This window comes from Tetrao urogallus (assembly GCF_951394365.1).
Source record: "Tetrao urogallus genome assembly, chromosome: 1".
Taxonomy (NCBI): Eukaryota; Metazoa; Chordata; class Aves; order Galliformes; family Phasianidae; genus Tetrao; species Tetrao urogallus.
This window is the reverse complement of record NC_136813.1, coordinates 104,145,591-104,166,908: the sequence shown is the minus strand read 5'-3', so window position 1 is coordinate 104,166,908 and position 21,318 is coordinate 104,145,591. Positions and strand designations below refer to the sequence as shown.

The 21,318-nt window shown below is 37.8% G+C and overlaps 1 protein-coding gene across 2 annotated transcripts in view; it reads left to right on the top strand.

Moving 5' to 3' along the window:
• Nucleotides 1-21,318, top strand: part of EPHA6 (EPH receptor A6) — a gene marked incomplete at both ends in the record, with an annotated part of 498,668 nt that overhangs the window by 36,907 nt on the left and 440,443 nt on the right. For both annotated transcript variants that reach the window (XM_079541645.1, XM_079541644.1), the window contains one exon: nucleotides 956-1,020. In XM_079541645.1, the coding sequence (XP_079397771.1) occupies nucleotides 956-1,020 (65 nt within the window). The remainder of the gene's footprint in view (nucleotides 1-955; nucleotides 1,021-21,318) is intronic.

Sequence of the window (21,318 nt, the reverse complement as noted above, 5' to 3'; positions counted from 1 at the left end):
ATGTAAGCCTCAAAAGCTTAGGTGTTTTTATTCCTACTCCAACACTGCACTTGGGTAAGAGGAATCACAGACATGCATACAGACTGGGAGGAGAATTCTTGAGAGTAGCCCTGCGGAGAAGGACCTGGGGGTCCTGATGGATGAAAAACTTAACATGAGCCAGCAGCATGCTCTTGCAGCTCAGAAAGCAAATGGTATCCTGGGCTCCATCATAAGAGGGGTGGCCAGCAGGGAAAAGGAGGTTTCTGTCCCTCTGTATTCTGCCATCATGAGACCTCATCTGGAGTACTGCGTCCTGGTCTGGGTCTCCCAGTACAAGAATGACAGATTGTTAGAGAGGGTCCAGAGGAGGGCCACAGTAATGATCTGGGGGCTGGAGCACCTCCCCTATGAAGACAGGCTGAGGGAGCTGGGCTTGTTCAGCTTGGAGAAGAGAAGGCTGTGGGGTAACTTCACTGAAGCTTTCCAGTACCTTAATGGAGCCTACAGACAGGAGAGGAGTCAACTCCTTACAAGGATAGATAAAGGCAGGACAAGGGGAAATGGTTTTAAGTTGAGGGAGGAAAGATTTAGGTTGGGTATCAAGGGGAAGTTCTTTACAGAGAGAGTGGTGAGGTGCTGGAACAGGCTGCCGAGAGAAGTTGTGGATGCCCCATTCCTGGAGATGTTCAAGGCCAGGTTGGATGGGGCTCTGGGTAGACTCTAGTACTATTTAGTATGAGATATGGAGGTTGGTGGCTCTGCACGCAGCAGGAGTGTTGAAGCTTGATGATTCTTGATGTTCCTTCCAACCCAAGCCATTCTGTGATTCCATAATTTCATTGGTTTAATAGTTTTAAGCAAATGTACTTGGCTGATATAACTAGTTCAGTTCACAGTAGTTTATACTTTACTGTCTTGTGTATGTCTAGTCCAAGCAATACCACAAACATACCATTTCTTTTTCCATTTTCAGTTGTGCTGCTTGATACTACAGCTGTCCTTGGAGAATTAGGATGGAAAACATTTCCTTTAAATGGGGTAAGTCACTCACCATTTTGGTTTTATTGTCTTGAATTTGGAATTCTGACACTACTGAAGTGAATGGCCATTATACCTGAGTGGATGTTCTTGCAGTATGGACTTGTTGGAAAGATTTTGGTTATTCTCAGGACTAGACCAGCCTGTGGTGTAAAAGGGAATAACAGATGTAATAATGATCTGAGTGCACATTATTACGCCCTTCTGTGGCTTTTCTGCTTAAGAGTCCATCACATTCTAAAATCTCATTCTAACTGTTACACATCCTGAAGTTACATATTAAAAATTCTTATATTTGTGGCTATGTTTATGAATACATCATTTTTGTAAATTAGAAGGAAATTCAAGTTTTGACTTTATAACATGAATAAAATAAGGATTTAGTAAAATGGCATCAGGTTTGCTAAATCAGGAGAACATTAAAAATATGTTAATGCCATTAAGCCAGTATAAACATTTTGAAAAAAATACTTCACTCGGGCTTGTTGCTCAGTGAACTGTTCTAGATTAAAGTTCACTATTCATGTTTAAAGTTACAGATTTACAGTATTATTAGTACAAATTGGACAGGCACTTGACATTCTGTTCAGGGCTGTAGAGTGTTGCAGGTATATGATATATTTGGAGGTGGTGTGGCCAGCTGAAGTCAGGACAGAGGTGTATTTTTGTTATTTGAAGGACAGCTGTCAGTTCTTTGACAGTGGCTACACTTCAGATGCTGTGTTCTCTTTCTACCTGGTTGATGCATTTAACAGAACTTAAGAGATATCTGTATTATAACTGTTGAACATTTTGAATATAGTGTCCTGGAGCATTTAACAGTTATCACACTGGCTTCTCGTCCTGATATCATTGTATGTGTTGTCAACAATCAACACTTTTGGTTGTGTATCACATGCTTTTATATTAGCTGGCATTGTCTTATTTCTTGTGTATGGCACAGATTTTCTGGATTTTCTGAAGTTAGCTCAGAAAGTATTATTTTTCTGAGTGAAAAATCTTGTTCCGCTTTAACATATATATATTTTTTTGTGATTAATTCCTGAAGGAAGAAGAAATTGTCTATCCTTAATAATTCATATTTGTAAAATGCTTTCTGTGTCTCTGCCCTCAGGGATTTCAAGCAATGTGACATTTCTTAATCTCAGGCTATTTTAAACTTCATGGATAACTTTTTTTTCAATTTTTTTTTCAGCCTGTTGTATTTCTAGACATCCTCTTATTCTGTTATAGATACTTCCATGGGTCTTATTTTGTGTTCAGTCTCAGGTACTCTGATATAATTCTGCAAATTTTTTTTCTTCAGAAAACCTAGATGAAGCAAATGGTCTCGTATATTAAATTTGTCACTGTATTTTCACATTATTACTTTCTCTAGCAAAAAGCAAATACTGCAGTATACTGTGTTGAGAAAATACAGCAAAAAATTATTGTTCTGGTTTTGTGATGAATTCCATTCAATTAAACAGGGAGGTTGGCATTTGGAAATTAGATTAGATATAATTTCAGATATTCTGTAAATTCTGAAAAGCTTTAGTTAATCTGATAACAGTGGCCACAATATACAAGCGTAAAAATGCACTTAAAGTTGATATAAAATGTAGCTATTATAAAATATGTGTTTTGGTTGGTCAGTCCTACCCTTGACATTCATTTTGCAGCATATTGATGTTTTCAGGAAAACTGACTTTGCCATGTTTTAAGAGTAAGAAGCATTCATTGGCATAGAGAGATTTTACCTTTAAAGCAGTGCTTGGAATTTTATTAGAGAATTTACCAATAAGTAAATTGTGTTCTGTTGTTGTATTTTAATTGTTAGTATAAGTATGTGGGAGTAAAGAGGTTCTTAGAATAAGGAAAACAGGACATATAAAATAAGCAATAAGGCTTACTGTGACATTAAGGAGACGGAGAAGTCTGGAGTGATAATGCAAGACAGAAAGGTAGTAACTGTGAGCACGGGAAACAAAGCCTTAACTGTGCGTGAATGAATATAAGCTGTAAACTAGATAAAGGTTCCTGAGCACTTCAGCAAAGAAGCTTTGCAACACCTTTGAGGTTTGTACAGGTAAAAAGAATGCATGATTTGGAGAAGCAGCATGATCAGTTTAGGAAGGAGAATGAGACACTGGTCACATACAGCAGTACATGATTGAAGAAAAAAAGGTCTTCTGTTTCTCACAGTGCATTGAAAGAAAATGTCTTAGTTCAGTGTATTGGTCCTGTAAAGTTTGTTGTGAGCACCAAGAGCTAGTGGCAATGCTGGACATCTGAAACAGTGCAGGAAAAAGGAACAAACAACAAAGCAAAATAAGTAGAGGAGATGAACAACATAGAAAATGAGAGTTCTTTCAAAAAGATAAGCAGAAGTGCTGATCAAAATCAATGTTTTCCCATTATTCTGGGTTAGTCTTATTCTGACAGACTTCATTAAAATATAGCAAATGAACATGTTTTTGACAATCGATCATACTGAAAAACTGCATAGAACTATTAAAGTATGGAACAACACATTACTTATGCTTATAAAATACTAAAGATACTGAAGATGAAAACTAAACTGGAATGTATTTCTGTAGTATTTTCATTTAAATTATTCTGAGAAAATGTACACTGAGACACGTCTTCTGCCTGTTCAACACGCTAAGCCTTGTGGCACCAGCACCTAGAGAGGTGGTGGGCAGGTTCTCCACTCTGCCTCCAGTGAGCACAATTAGTGCTTCTCACTTGTGCCCTGCACAGCCATGACTGTGAGGAGAAATGTTACATCCTGCTTCTCTTCACAACAGGCTGCTGCACAGGGCCTTCCCTCTCCTTTCTCTCTGCATCCTGACTTCTTCCTGCAGATGGAGGGTCATCATCTACCACCATCTGAGTCCTGTACATGCAGCTTTGTGCGAGACCCTACCTCTCCTACTGCCAGTGGAGATTTCTTCCAGGGTCAGCATCTCACAAGCTAATCACACAGCTCCTCAAACTTGCACAGCTCCCAAGTGAGGGTAGCTGGCTTCTGCACCAGGTGCTGGAAGAGTTTGATGGGTCCAGCTGTTCAGAGAATGGCAACAAGACCATGTCCTCAGGGACCCTCTCACATCCTAAGAGAAAGGTGTTGAGACATTTCTTCTCCAGGCAGCAGCAGAGGTGTTCTCAAAAGATCGTCCAGCCACAGGAGCAATCCCTCTTGCAACAGGTGGCAAATGACAACTGTCTTCAAGCACTGGGAGGAAAAGCCTGTACTCACCAGAAGGTGGGTGCAGGTCCAGAGACAGTTGAGGCAGAAGTTAGGCTGCTGGGCATTCCTGGCCACATGCCTCAGCAGTTTTCTGGCCACACCATGATGCTGATGTAGCTGGCTTCAATCTATTCAATATTCAAGAAAGTGCCCAAGTAATTGTGCTGCACTCCAAACATCATCTTGATGGACAAGGTGCTATCAAATATATTTCTGCATACCAGAAACAAGAAACAGCTATGGAAAAGTGCCTAAGTGATAAGTAGCAGCATGAAAAAAAAAAAGCCATATTTAAAGCAAAACTATTCATAGATGTTAATTTGTCTTATAAACACAAAAAAGACAACTGTTACAAGAGGAGCACTGGTATTATTAAATCTCAGTGCTGCTTTCTAGCAAATATTTTGTTTTCCTAATGCATCAAAGGAAGCCAAAGAGCAGGAAAAGGACTCTAGTAAAGGCCCAGAGCTGACAGTGCAGCAGGGCAGCAAGCAGCAGGTCTCCCTTGACTGCCCAGCTCTGCCTCTGGCTTCCCTACTCCATGCTGTCCAATAGCTGAGCCATGTCCCGACTCAGCTGCTGAGTGCAGCTGAACGTGCTCATGCAGATTGCCATGCACAAGGTGAATTCCGAAAGGGATGATTCCTATCAACACCGGTGTGATGAAGACCACCTGAGCCATAGCCACTAGCAGGTGTGTACTGCACTCACTGAAGGCCTAGGCCAAAGTGCCACAGCACTGCCTCTATTACAGCTTCCTGACATGATCCCAGTGTGAGTCTTCTGCTGCTGTCACAGACATGGCCACATCACTGCACCGCTCCTGTCTACAGTCTCCTGCTTCATCACTGTAAGAGATTATTCTTTTACACTGTCTCAAAGCTTGCTGGGGACTCAGATGGACAAGTCCAAGCAAGTCCTGGGGAAGGGTTGAGAAATCCTTTGTCTGAGGGACACAGATGGACAAGGACAGGGGCAAGGAAAGAGAGATAAGCCACAGCTTAATGGCCATGAGGCAGTCAACAACCACGAAGGGAGGTTTTCTGGAACCAGATTCCTCATGAAGAAGAGGTTTCTGCCACGAGAAGCCTCACGACCTGTCTCTCTCCCTCCTGGACTTGCTCTGCACTTTACCACAATGCTGAAGAACAACAAAGGTGTCTGCCATCAGATTCCTCACTAAGGAATTCCTGCACGCTGACGGACTCTCCTAGGCCTGCTACCTGAGTCCTGCTGCTTCCTCCTGGATTGGCTCTGCAACTTCTTCCTATTAAAAGCTGGAAGAAGCTGGCCACGCTGCTGCTGCTACTGCTCCCCCCCTCCCCCCTTCCCGCTGCTTTTGCCTCAGACCTTAAACGTTGTGCAACGGGACGCTGCTGCTGGATCCTGGTGCTGACTATCCCTGCTTTACATGATTCTTGCTTCTTTCCTATCTTTTCTATCACCCTCCTTCCCTTCCCCGTCTCCCTGATTAAGATTTGTAATAAACTGGTTGGACCAACATTTGAACCGTGGTTTCTTAATCTCACGCCGGGTATGTTATATTAAAAGAACCTCCTTTCCCTCCTGTAAATTGGAGCGAGACATTATCTTATCTCCTCTCCTATCCTCTCTTACCTTATTCTCTTTTCTCTTCTCCTTTCCTTGATCAATTAGTATCAGAACTCTTGCACCAGTCTTCTCAAGGCTGTGGTCACCTGGTAACAAATCATATTTTTTTGGCTAGAAGTACTGAATAGGCCAACTAGGAGATGAGCCCTCAGGCATCTTTTGTTTGAGAATCAGCAAGACGTTGTACGACAAGGACATTTGGGTTGAAAATATTTAGGCTGTGTATTATAGTTTTGACAGCCTGCACTCTAAGGGTGTATACTTTAAGCTCCTGAGGGAGTTATTTAGCAGTAACCTCTGGCAATTTGGTCTGAAGTATTCAGGAGTCTATGAGAGCCAGTTGCTTTTTCAAGAACCGCCTTTTAAATGCCTGAATCATGTGATCCCATTGTGCCAGAAGTCAAGTAGGCAGGGCAGAAGACTTACCTGACTGAGCAGGAAACTTTGCCTTGCAACTAGAGAAGAAGAAAATATATGATCTCCGTGTCATGATGCACTGTCTCCTTAACCTGGCCTTTCACCTATATCTCTCTCAGGCAACAACCATCACTATTGGCTGTGATGGATATATGTGGTCATGATAACTGAACTGGGATCAAGGTAGACTCTGAGGAAATAGCATGTATTGATCAAATATGGCTGGTGTGCAGTTATGACTAGCAGTCATTCGTCTTACCCCACAAATAATGGATGGCCCAGGGCCTTCTGAGCTGTCATTGCATGGCTGCAAGCAATGCCAGAATCTTCCCCTGGAGTAGGGATGCTTCTCGAAATTATTCATCAGTGCTGAGAAATTCCTTACGTGCAACGTATTTTCACTGTGATTAACTGACAGGTTCTTGAAACTTCTTCCAAGATTGAGACTTCTTATCTGCTAATAGCTTTCTAACTTGCTGTATGGTATTGAGTGACATAAAGGATTGATTGCACTTATAATTCATTAGACATAAACCATTGGCCAGAGGGTCCGTTTTAAACCTCATGACTCAATGGGAGGGTCTCCTTAACAGTTTTGGCTGATTGTCTATTCAGTACATAATCAAGTGACCTTACCATCATGAATCTTGTTAAGTCATGTAAGATTTGTTAAGTCACTACCTTATAGCAGTAAAATACAACTGCCTCTTCTCTCTTACAAGTGAAGTGTATAATATCATCTGTGACACTCTGGAAGCAAGGTTTGGCTTCTCAGGGAGAACGCTAAGCAGCAGCACACATCTGCAGGGAGAAAACAAGAAAAGACAAAGCACAGCTCGACTTAACACTGTCCACTGTGGTGTGACACAACAAAAATAGCTCTTTCAGGTACATCAGCTGCAGAAGGTCAATACTTGTAGTGGATGATCAGATAACAAGTAAGATGGAAGAAAAAGAAAAGGCACTTAATTCTTTTTTTTGCTTCAGTATTTAACAGTAACTACAGATCTTGAGCTGCCTAGACCTCAGAGTTGGAGAATCATGATTAAGGGAACAGTGATTTGTCATCTGAAGTCATTTAAGGGGACAGTTGTATCAGCTCAGCATTCATGAATCCAGTCGGGATGCACACCAGAGTGCTGAAGGAATTAGCAGACATTATAGCTAGGCACCTATCAACAATTTACCAAAGCTCATGTGAGTCTAGGCAGGTCCCTGCTGACCGGAATCTAGCCAGTGTTGCATCCATCTACCTGAGAGCATGAGAGAAGACACAGGAAACTACAGACTTATTAGAGTAAACTCAGTCCATGGAAAATTTATGAAGTAGATTGTCCTGGAGACTATTGAAAGGGATATTTGAACAAATCTTTTATTAGGCATAGTCAGCATGGGTTTGTGAATGGAAAGTCTTGCCTTAGTAATTTCATTTCCTTCTATTACAAGGTCACTGCTCAGTGGATGAAGGGACAACAGTGGATGAAATCTCTCTGTATTTCAGTAAGGCCTTTGATAAAGATCCTCGTGGCATCCTTCTGAACAAATTGTCCAGCTGTGAAATGAATAGCTTCGTGCTACACTAGGTGATTAACTGGTTTGATGGTAGAGCTCCAAGTGTCACGGTGAACGTAGTGAATCTGAATGGTAGATGGTGCCAGCAGTGTTTTCCAGTGCTCAATTCTACAGCCATTGCTGTTTAGTATTTTTAATCAATGATCTGCATGCAGGAGGGGATTGCATTCTCAAGTTTGCTGATGATACAAAACTGGGGGGTGCTGTTGAATCCTGGAAGGATGAGAGGCCTTGCAAAATAATCTAGACAGATTGGAGCACTGGACAGTTAGCAGTCAATCAGATACAAGTGCAAACTGGGAGTAGCTTAGTGGCTGGAGTGTAGCTTAGCAGAAAGGGATCTGAATGTGTTGGTTGACAACAGGTTCAACATGAGCCTGTAGTGTACTCAGGCAGCCAGTAGGGCAAACCACATTTTGGGATGCATTAGACATAGTATAGCTAGTCAGTCAAAATAAGTGATTCTCCTGCCGTGTTTTGCATTGGTGCAGCCTCACCTTGAAAATTCATGCAGTTCTGGTCTCCATAGTATAAAAAGGATATTGAAGACCATGACAGCACTCAAAGAGCAAGAAAGCTGGTAACAGGGCTGGAAAATATGTCCTGTGAGAAAAGGCTGAGAACAGTTTTATTCGACACCTGGAGAAAAGAGTGCTGAGAGGCAACCTCATTGCTCTCCACAGCTTCCTGGAGAGAGGGAATGGAGAAGGGAGGTACTGGACTCTTCTCCTAGGTCACTAGTGATAGAATGCATGGCAATATACAAAACCATGCTGGGGGGTTTGAAGTCTACGTATGAAAAAAGTTTCTTTATCGTGAGAGTGTTCAAACAGTGGAATTGTCTTCCTAGAGAGACAGTTGATGCCCCACGCCTGCTAAAGAGATGTTTGGACAGTGCCCTGATTAGCGCAATAGAAAGGCAATACAGGAGTAGAATAGCAAAAGGACAAACAGGAAAGCAATGCTCACCCATCTCCAAAGATCTATACTACAGGGAAAAACTCCACAAGAGAGGGATCTCCAACCAGTCCTTAAATGGGGTGTAAGAGAGGTGCAGCCAAGCTCCACTCCTGGTCACACAGCTGAATTGCCTTCACCTGTGCTCCCAGGGCTGACCCAGTCCTTTTCCCAGGTGATCCGTCGGTGGTTCAGGCCATGACTCAAAAGTTCCCATACAGTGTGCTGTGTTTGTATGCAAGAATAAAGTCATTAAAGCACAATTGCAAAGCTACTTTGACAGTAGAACATTTCTGGCAGTAGAAAAATGGGATGATGGGTTTTCTTGAGACTGACATTAATAGGATTCATTAATTTATGGGCGTACTCAGTCACAAATATTGTTTCCATTAAATTAAACAGCAACTGAAATTGTTAATGTTTGGGATTTGCATAATTTTGAGTATGCCTCAAAGAACCTAAACAGGCCAGGGTGAAGTAGAATAAAAAACTAGAAAGATGTATTCTTCTGAAGTTTGCAGATCTTTAACATTCACCTCCTAGTTTTTTATTTATAGTATACTAATAATGCAAAAAAAAAACAAACTTACAACCTTTATCAGTTTTGGTAACCTCTCAAAAGTACATGCTTGCTACATAACCAAGAAAGCAAAGATACAACACAGTGGTTTTCTATTTAGAATCTGTATGCAGTGTAACCACTTAGCTGCAACGATGAGTCATGCAAACAGTATTATCCATTATTTGGTAATACATGATTTATTTTTTCGTTTTCTTCCCTGTTGTTTGTACAGCCTTCCGGAAGCTTGAGTATACAATGCTGCTTCTTAGAATTGTTTCTTATTTGCTTGTCAGTTTTTTTCCTTGCATTTTGAAATGATAATAAATTAAGTGCTTACAACTACAAAAATGCAGTGTAAATTAATATCCTTGAGGTCAGCAGAATCAGTTTTTATTGACTGAGTTCCAGTGTAGCTCTTCAATGATGGGCTGTCTAAAGTTCCTTCTTTAATCATGGACACACCTGACACTTTCTCTGTTCTTTGGGCTATATTTCATAATGTCTGACTGATTTTTGAAAACACGTGTACTATGAAAGGAAAGTAGAAATTTATTCAACAAACTCTAACTCCATAACTTTTAAAATGTAGAAGTTTTGCCTGGATTGGTACAAAAAGTGGGAAAGAACTCTCTCATGGATTTAAAAAGAGAATGTTAAGTATAAATGAGTGGGCAGGCCACTTGAGATCATATGAACCAGTAGCCAGAGTTCCAGCTGAAGTCAATTTAGTGAACCTGGGGAAAGATGATACTTCTTAAGTTTTTTCACTACTCTGTGGTGCTTTGATAGTTAGAAAGTCAGTTTTTTTCTATGGGATTAAGCACAGATTTAGTGGTTAAAGCAGTTTTGAAATTCAGGGAAGAAAGGAAAAATAGGGAAACCTTCACTGAAATGTAGTGTTCCTCAAACTTCATTGATCTATTAGCAGTAACAGTAGTAAAATATTGTACCTTGGGAAATTCCATATCTTTCTGCCTCTTCTCTCTCTTTCCCTCCCCTCTCATTTCCCTCTCCCCTTCCTTTTTTTTTATTTATTTCTCTAAATTTCCCACTGAATAAACAACAGAATACAATTTTGTGTGCAAAGTTTGCTTGTGTGCTATGGTTTGGAGACCATCGCTATAATGGCCCATCTATTGCTGATAAACTTTTACCATTAGTACTTTACTTAGGAGGTTCTATTTGTATTAAATGAATCTACTTTGCAGGTTTTCCACTATATTTGGAATGTCGCATTCCTACTGGAAGAAGAATATAGTGAAAACACTGGTGCTTCTTGCATTAATCTAACTTTACACTTGTATGTAGACTCTTAATAAGCTCCTAAATTATTTTAAATATACAAAAGAAGGGCAAGGCGATTTTAAAACACATTGCTATGAGAAATTATTTAAAAGTGGGAGGGTCTTGTAGAAGATGCCTTAACTTGTCATTGTAGGTAAAATGTATAGTCTCAACAGTAGAAGCAGTAGAAGCAATTTAGAAGTGTATAACATCAGCCTACTAGAAGTTTCCTAGGTTATTTAACAGCTGTGAAGGGGATGACATTCTTTTTATCCTGGTCCTTTTAGTTATTTGAACAACTTCCTTGTCAATTGTTTTTTTTTGTTTGTTTGTTTGTTTTTTAATTGATTTATCCACAGAAGAAATTCTGTCTTAAGTGTCTTCTTTCTTTGGGCAACCTTTTAAGATTTTGAACAGTTGTCACTAACATGTACTTTTAGGGTGGTTTCTTTTTTTATCCTGAATTTGTTGAGACTGATCTTGTCAAAGTGCTAATTTTTTTTTTTCCCCTATCAAACTCATTATTCTCTACTAAAATAATTCTTTTGAAGTATATGTATCAGTCTACAATTAACTTTTACCTCCTTCTCAATTCATTAGAAGATATTACAAGAGCTTATGGTGACACATATTTGAATTTAGCATTGTCTGATATAGCACTACTCATTTACTAATGGTTTTTTTAAAAAAATTTTGTATTATTTTCGGTCAGAGCTGAAATGGTGTTTTTTTCCAGAGCCAACTTTCTTTCAGTGTAGCTACATCTACACTCTTCCCTTTTTTAATTTTAATTTTAATTTTTATTTTTATTTATTTTAAAAACTGTTAGCTATTATGGTGATCAGGTCAGTATACCCGAGGAGCGTTCTTACACAATAGTTGGACTAGTAATCTTTTTAGAATTTTCTGAATTTTCTTAAGTTGCCTAAAAACATATATACAAAGATTAGCATGTACATAAAGATCCCTCTTCTTTATTAAAATTAACAACAAACAGCAGTTAGCAGAAAATATTGCACTCTTACATATGAAGTCGTTGCATACATAAGCAATAGAAAACAGGGTAAGACATTAGCTTCTTAGAGGTTACAGAAAAGCTAAAAAAGAAAATAGGAAGTATGACTTTATTGTGTGAAGTGATAATACAAATAATAGATTCAGTTTTAGACTCAACAGAATATAGCAAGAGGGGATATAAGGTGGGGAAGTAATAAATGAGAGATACTGAATTAGAAAGAAAATAGTAACAAATGAGATGACCCATTATGTGAGTCATAAAACTAAGTCGTATATAGGGAAAACACTAACACAAACATTAAGTAAGTGAAGTTAGTGCATTAAACATGCTTAGGTGGGAATATGACATCAGAAGAAAAAGATAGGGAGTGTATTGTAGATACAGCAATACTTGCCCAAAAAGGAGTTCTGCTTTTCATATTATCTTGTTATCTACAAGCAGAGGAGAATGACATGCTACAAAAATATAACAATAAAGAAATAATAGTACAGATTATAGCATGAAAAAATGCAATTTCTCCTAACTATAGTTGTCTGTTGTTTAGATTTGTCTGTGAAAAGAAAATAGGATAAGTTATCTATATTTGTAAACTGATAAATTTGCATACCCACATGGTCATATTAATATTAAGGACAGGTTGATTTGAAAATTTCATGTTGCAATGAGAATTATAATATCAACAGTACTTCTAATCTTCACGTTTAATATTGTAACCATTAAACCTCAGTAGGTATTTAAATTATTAATGACCCAAAAGAACAATTCATCAGAATGCTCTGACATCACAGGCTATAAGTTTTCAAGCATTGTCAGTGTGTTAATTCAGTAAGAAGCAATTCACTAAAGTCTGTCTTTTTAAAAGACATCAAGTAACGAAGAATTCTTTCAGTAGAAATTCAAGAGTTCTTTCAGTAATTTGTTCCATTAATTAGATCACTGTTTTTAAAGTTTTCTTTTGTTTCCTACTGTTCTTCCTTCTCAGTCTCATGTTGTATCTAAATAGATGAAGACCCTTATTGCTCCTCCTTCTACTTCTCCAAAGTTCAAGTCACTGTGTGACTCTTCTTTTTCAAAAATACTGACAGAAGTACGCAGTGTTTTACAGTCAGTTTTATTGCTATATACAGTTAAAATCATCATGCCCCTTTTTTTTACTATTCTCTTGTTTAAACATCAAAGAGTTCCCACTAGCTTTTTCACTGTAGTAATGATACCAGGAGCTTTTGTTCAGTTGATTCTCACTATAACTCATGGTTGTCTTCCAGAACTGCTGTTTTATAACTCATAGTAATTATTCATTAGATGTAAGAAGTATTCCCACTCCTAGAGATGTAAACAGACATCATCCTTGAATTAATTTTCCTGACCAAAATATTTATATCAACCTGTATTTTAAAAATTTGCTAAATAACTTACCTTTGAATAGTCTTGTTACAAAAAAATCTTAGTTATGTTTCATTTTTATTGTTTCTGTATTGCATATATGATGATATATAACTATATGATATATAGTAATAGTTTTTAGCTTCTATAGTCTATGTTTGAATACTGTAAAATACTTGTGTAACATTGTACACAAATATCACACAATCAAATAGCTTTTTGGGAGGGTAATTTGTGGGGTAAACAAGATACTCTAGGGCATATAGAATCATAATTAAGAAATCTGAAAGTATTCATCAGATTTTAGTCTGATAAGAGCCCTGTGTTTTGAGAAATGTGACAGTGAATAAGGTATTATAATTCAAAGACAGCCTCTGCTTCCTTAATGTCATATTTTGGCGGGTGGACCGACAGCCTGCTGAGTCCCTACATAGCTACTTGCTCACTTCCAACCCCCAGAGTGGGGAAGAGAAATAGAAAGGCGAAAGTGAGAAAAAATCCTAAGTCCTGATAGTTTTATGAGGAAAAGAACAATCACTCATGACCTCCCACCAGCAGATTGATGCCTAGCCAGACTCTGAGCAACAAATACTCTGAAGAATACTTACCAGCTGTATTGCTGAGCATTACATTTATATAGGATGGGGCTTTCCCTTGGTCACTTGGGTCTGCTTTCCCACCCCTGGCCTTTTCCTTGAGTGGGCAGAGTAAGAAATAGAGAAGGCCTTGATACTGTGTGAGCGCTGTACAGCAATAACTAAAACATTAGTGTATTTTGGTCACAAATGTAAAACTCAGCACCATGTAGGCTGCTATGAAGAAAGTTAACTCCATTTCTGCCAGACCCACTACACAAAAATAAAGTCAATAGGAAAAAAAATGTCAGTACTACAGAAGTACTAAAGAAGTCTTTCACTTCTATTTTAGATAAACATCTTTGGATAGTCCATGAAACAGAAAGTTGCGCCCAACTGTTTAGATGTTGCAAAAGAGTAAGAAATAATGCTTTATCCAGGAATTGAGGACAATTCTAAGAAAAGGAATCTGAAAGTTTAAAAACCTCTATTACAACAATTCTGCTGCATTAAAGATACATAGTTGTGTCTGTGAAAGCTCAGCAGTCAGATTTCAAAGGTGTCACCAAGAATATGGTTTTAATAATAAGTTTCATAGAAGGTAGGGATTTAGCTGTCAGAACATTTAACAGAGATGAAGGAAAGAAAGAAGCTAATCAGATTTTCACACATTCTGGGGAATTTAGAGATAACATTAAGAAAAATATTTTAAATTACATAGTAGAACAGTAATTTGAACATAATCAGACACCGTGCTCTGCAATGCTTTATTTAGAACCCTTTTTGATGTTTAAGGCATGGTGTATGAGGAAAAAGGTAAATAGAGGGTTGTTTTTCTTGAGATGAATATTAATCTGAAGGGATTGGATGATTAGGTACATGCAGCTGTCAAAGAAAGCTTTTCTAGAGGAATTACTGTTGCTAATCTGAGGTGGTTTACCTTTGAGATTCCACTCCCATGTTTCATTTAAGAACATTTCCTAGAACATTTAAAGTTTTCTTGAAAAACGTATATCTCTCAGACTGCCAATGTGCAAGTAGTTTGGCACATGCCTAAGTTTTTGTTTTTCTCAGTATTTCCTATTAAAGAGGCAAAAATCTTAATTTTTGTGCCTACGTAACCTTAAAACCCTAGCTATGACTGAGTCCCCATTGAATGGATGCAGTGTTACCAGTGCATGTTCATCTATAATCATGTCCTCCTTTCTGTGCAGTATTCTAGTTAGTATTCATTTGGTTTTGTGTGAAACATCTAATTACACATTCCACAGAGGAAAGCTATTGGTAAAACATAGTCATATTCTTATTTGGATGTTGCAAACACATTGGGGCCCATTTGTGCTTGCCACTGTGCAGTAACAGATCTAAAGCATTCATACCCTAAACAATGAGATATAATTATCTGTAAATTAAAAAAAAACAACTAACACCCACTTTTAAGAAAATGTATAGAATGGAGGATTATAAGCATATTTGTATGGTTTAGTACAGAACAGTTATATGTTTCAATAGTCATTTGTTAACGCAATAGAAGTAGACTCTAATCTGCTTAACCAAAAGCAATTTTTGTTTTTAATCTACTATGTAGTAGGTCTGAACTTTATGATGATAACATTGTATATACTGTTTGAATTATTTTTCCTTTCCTTTTTAGTTTAGATGATGTTGTATACAAATATGTTCCTAATAAAGGCAAAATTTTCTGTCCATAACTGAAATCATTACTATAGGATATCTGCTAAGCAGAAACATAGTTATTACCAGGTTTGTAGCAGGGTGTCCTCTTAACTAGAATGTCAAGCTGAGAGTTTATCATCTTATTGTAAGGTACCTGTTTTAGAAGGGTGTTGGATTAGATGATCTCTTGAGGTTCCTTCCAACCCCTGTGATCTCCATTTCATCCTCTCTGACTTATAACATAAAACATAGCAGAGTTAAAATCCATGTTGGATCCATGTATCTGAAATTCATATCTATCATAATAATGGATTGATCGCATTCGTGGACAAAGGAAGGGTAATTGATGGTTGTTAGAGTTAGGGTAGTATGGTTAGGTCGTGGTTGGACTCAATGATCTTTAGGGTCTTTCCCAACCTGAGCGATTCTATGATTCTATGATTCTATATTGTCTACCTGGACGTGTGCAAGGCCTTTATCATGATCCCGCACAATACACGGTTCTCTAAATTGGAGGGATTTGGATTTGAAGGCTGGACTATTAGTTGGATAAATAATTGGTTGGATGGGAGCATATAAACAGGAGGGGACCAACTTTTTTACATGATCTGATAGTGACAGAACAAGGGGGAATGGTTTTAAACTAAAAGGAGAAATGTAGGTTACATGTTAGAAGAAATTTTATACTCAGAGGGTGGTGAGGCACCAGCACATTCTACCTAGAGAAGCTGTGGATGCCTCATCCCTGGAGGCATTGCTTGGGATCCTGGACAGCCTGATCTAGTGGTTGGCAACCCTGCCCATGAAAGGGGAGTTGGAATGAGATACTTAATATTGCTTCCAACCTAAGCCAAGCTGTTCTATGATTCTGTGAGTAGTGAGGCTGTTTCTGTCCTTGTCCATGAGTAAATTTTCCCCACTGCCTTCACGTACGAAATATACTCTATTCTTTCTTACTTGTCTGTATACTCTCATGACTATTAGGGACTTTGTGTGCTGTTGAAAACCCTTTTTTATTAGGATCAGGATTACAGTTAAGATCAGGGAAACAGGCAGTCTTGTAATGTTTAGTGCAGCAAAAGTACTACTTAAATTGTCTTTTTTTTTTTTCTTTAAACATATTTTTTTTGTACTTTGGTCAGAATTAGTTCATGCACTTAGTGCCCAGAAACTACCAAATAGCAAATGTAAAGCTGTTAATTTCATTTTCTTAGTATACTGATTTGTAACGTATCTTATCTATCATATGTAATTTAACCATAACACATGAATCAATTTGATTATTTTCCAGTGCATGTTTCATCTTATGTTGCAAAAGAAGGCATAGAGTGACAGTAGCAGTACTTGGATTTTCTGTTATGCTTCCCACTCTAAGTATGAGAAACAGTGTAGGTAGTGGAGCACTGTAACCATCCATCTTTTTTCTGTGCCACAATCCCACAAAATGTATGCTAAACTCGATACTGGTTTTTTTTCTACAATGCATTGGTTAGAAGTTAAAATAGATAAGAATACTACATATGGGCTGCACATCTATGTTCTCTGCACATAGAAAATAGCTTTTTAGTCACTGCAAATTTCACCTACGTATCATGGCTTAGGATGACAAAACGAGGAGTAAGAAAAAAAAAGAATAATTTAGTGAAAACTATCACATTCTTTCCTTTTTTCTGTAGAGAAAAGGGGATAATTTGAGAGGGAAAACATACTTGACTTGGAACACAAGTATAATTCACTTAAAAATTACATAGGATATATTTTCAGGTGTGTTGAATTACAGAATTTTTACTGTTTCTGCCAGCATGTAAAAACTCTGAAATTCAAAGATTAATTCATACCCATTCCCAATTAAATATAACATTGTTTCTGAGACAATTCAACATTCTCTGTGCACAAGAATGTAGCTATAAAGCATATCAAACTGAATATCGCCTTCATTGCAAAATTGTGAAAAAGAAAGGAAAAAAGAAAATAGAAGAAAAGCAATATTTATGGAAATACCAGATGCATACTGAAAACCTCTTTATTTGAACCAGTGTATTTTTAGAGACTATACTGACCTCATGGGAACTTCTTCCTTGGAATTCCTATATGCATACAAAATACTCTCATAAATGCTTAAGTAGTTGATAAATATCAGGGTGTTCTGAAAAGCATTCTCTGTGAATTGTACAAAAGGCACAAAATATATTATTGTTGTTATTGTTTTTTATTTCCTAGAGAGAAAGATAAAAGATGCTTTATTGTTGTTGCTTTTTCTTTTATGCTATGTTCAGTAATTGAGTGAAACTCCTGCTTTCATTGTCTTTAGTGACAGGAACAATTATATACTAAAAGTGGATCTTCTATGTGTAATTAAAACCATTAAAACGCCCTTAAGGATTTGCAGTAGACTGACCTTTATTAGAAGGCTTTACTTAGAAAAGGAGTTAAAACAAAAATTGAACAATATTTTTGGACACTTTACTGATGTTCTGATACTTTGACTTAATTTTTGAAGTTACAGGAAAGCAAAGTATTTATCAAAAAATCTGCAAGTTTGAGTCATCGTCCAAGCCTCTTTTAAATAATTAAGCACAGACATCATACCCTTTGCAAATCGCAGTAAATCATTTACATTCTGACGTTGCTTTAAAATCTAAGACATTGCATGGGAGTTCACGGTTTTAAGGATGAAAACACTGTATATATAGTTTTCTGCTCTGCAGCAGTTCTCACTAAGTGATTCTTGATACAGCAGTTAGGACCAGCTTGTTTGGGGCATAATTAAATAAAATTGTATTGCTCTATTTCCCAGAATTTTTCCTTTGGAGTGTAGTATTTCATCTAGTGGTTGGCAGCTCTGCCTGTGGCATGGAGTTTGGAAGTTCCAACCGAAGCCATCCTATGATTCTGTGATTCTGTCATTCTGTCATTCTGTGATTCTGCCATTCTGTCATTCTGTCATTCCATGATTCTGTCATTCTATCATTCCGTGATTTGTTTTTGACACTGGTCAGTAAGGACTCTATTGACATTGTCTGAAATCTCCATGTTACTTGTAGTCCTCAAGGGCTTAACACATTTAGTTTTCTTATTTGTAGTTAAAGATTCCTCTTCATACTTTGCCTGGGCCCATTTCGTTTAATCTGTCTGTATTTTATCTTCTGTCAAAAAATCCATGTTTTACCAGCTTCCTGAGTGATTTGTGCTTCTCTGTCCATAAAGTCATGCCAAAAACTCCAGTCAGCATATAAGCTATGATGGATTGCAAGCTTAAAGAGGGTCAAGAAGCAGTAGTAGTGTTGTGCATAGAGTCGCAGAATCATAGAATCACTCAGGTTGGAAAAGACCTTATAGGTTATCGAGTTCAACCACGATCTAACCATACTACCCTAACAAACCTCCGCTAAATCATGTCCCTGAGCACCACATCCAACAGTTTTTAAACATATCCAGGGATGGTGACTCAACAACCTCCCTGAGGAGCCTATTCCAGAGCTTAACAACCCTTGCTGTAAAGAAAGTTTTCCTGATAGCCAACCTAAACTTACCCTGCTGCAACTTGAGGCCATTTCCCCTCATCCTGTCACCAGTGAGAAGAGACCAACCCAGCTCTTGCTGTAAGCATCTTTCAGATATTGGAAGAGAGCAATAAGGTCTCAGCCTCCTTTTCCCCAGACTAAACAGCCCCAGTTCCTTCAGTCTCTCCTCACCCTTCACAAGTCTTGTTGCCCTTCTTTGGACCTGCTCCAGCACCTCAATGTCCTTTCTGTACTGAGATGCCCAAAACTGAACACAGTACTTGAGGTGAGGCATCACCAGTGCTGAGTACAGGGGCAGGATGACTTCCCTAGTCCTGCTCACCACACTATTCCTGATACAAGCCAGGATGCCATTGGCCTTCTTGGCCACCTGGGCACACCGCTGGCTCATTCAACTGACTGTCTATCACTACACTGCTGTACATTAGTACACATACTTCTTGACTTCCTTGCTGCTTTGCAGTGGTCCCACTTGCTGTTCCTAAGACAAATCTTCTATAAATTCAGATCTGGGGTGAGATTATGTCCCTCCTATTCTTAGCGGTAAACACTGAAGTGTTAAACCATAGGTTTACCATAGGCTGAGACTACTGAAAACATGCAACTGAACTGAAAACTTGATGCCACAGAAATTCTTCTCAGGTTTGCTCTCCCTGCCTGTACATGTCTGTTTCTAAATTTCTAGTGTTATGCTAGAGCTTGAAACCTCTTCTCTGGGGAGCAGTTAACAATTTAAAATGCACAGCAATTGTCAGTCCAAAATGTAAAGAATTGAAAACTACAGATTTAAGAAGATATACTTTACGTAGTAGTTTGCACATGACTTAACACATTTTTCCTTAAAGGGATTCAACCAAGTATGGAGTCCTTTACCACAAGGATTATGTATTTATGCAAACAGTCATAGCAGAATTGGAAACTGTTCACATAATCCTAATAAGTAACTTCACAAAATGGAAAATAGGCAGTTTGTAGATATGTTTATTGACTGCTAATAAGGAAATTTAATTCTTCTTAAGAATTACAACTTTGTAGAGAAAAAAAAAAACCTTTAGAAAATCCAGGCATTTATGAATATTAATTATAACTACATTTCAGATTCACAAGTATAATACTCCTCTACTGCATTTAATGAGAAGAAACCCTTTTGAGGAATTTAAAATGCGATATGTGACCTGCAGAAATAAACTGAAAGGTCACTAGTGCTTTGAGATGTGGAACAAAATTCTAGATATAGAATGCAGATATTCTATCTGGATTCTTGTGTTGTTAAGACAAGCATATACCCTTGAAGTAAACAGAAGTGGATGGTCTCACTTGGCAAAATAGTACTTACTTCATTTTGTATTTCTGGAGGCTTGATCATTCTGTGTATTTTAGAAACAACCAAATCTTTTCCTCTGGACTCGCTGAGACAAGATGGAGGGGTAGATGACCTTCCTCTGGGTATCTTACTACTGGAGAAGGATCTTATTAACTCATCTGTTTAAAACATACAAACAAAGACTCTTAAACAAGACTATCACCAAATGGAACAAATACGTACAACTTCAACTATTAACAGTTATTTCAAAAGTTCTTGGAATTTGATTTGCAGTGTTAAAAAATGGGCACATTTCATAGAAAAAAATGAATGTTATTGGCACAACAGCTAAGTAATGTGATGATACACTAAATATCATCACCTTGTTCAATAATTTCTCATCCTCTGCTAGAACTTTTTATCAGCTCTCCTTACAATAAAGAATACTCTTAAATTTTTCATTTTATTTCATGAAAAGCTCGAATATTTTCTTTTGCCTCTCAGCTAACTATATATATATTGTATTGTATATCCTTGTGTTATGCTTCCAATTAGGAAGTGATATAGCGGTGAGAACTGGACATGTAATTTACACCATAACATTTGACTATTAATGTTCAACTTACTGTAGCAATGTGTACTCACATTGGATCTTGGCATGTTAGAAGCATGACACTAATAATTTTATATCCAAGGAGTTTAAAAGGCTGATGGAGTTAATTCATACCAGCATAACTAAGGAGATTGCTTGGTTCCATGTTTCATGTAGGGTAGCTAAGGGGATTGACTTCAGCTGTCTGATTCTTGCCATGATGATTAAGGGAATTTTTAAAAATACTTCTTTTTATGTTGTATAGCTACTCTAAAAGGATTAGTTTTGGATTGCACTTTCACGTAGGAAAGCTAAGGGGATTAGCTTTAGCTTTTCATTCTAGGACACAATAATGTGAGGCAGTTGCTTTCGCTGCTCATGTGGTTGCATCAAGAATTTTCTCACCTTTGTTGTTCTTATTTCAGTTTCTTTCTGTCTGTTCACACTACTCAAAGTTATTTTACTTAGTTCAAGCTTTCTGCCCTGCAATCAGAAAGCACATAGTCCATTGCAAACATTTATCAATAAATTGAAGTTCATGAGAAGTAATGAAATTCCATGTGTTTTTTTTATCTCTTCTTCATTAAAACT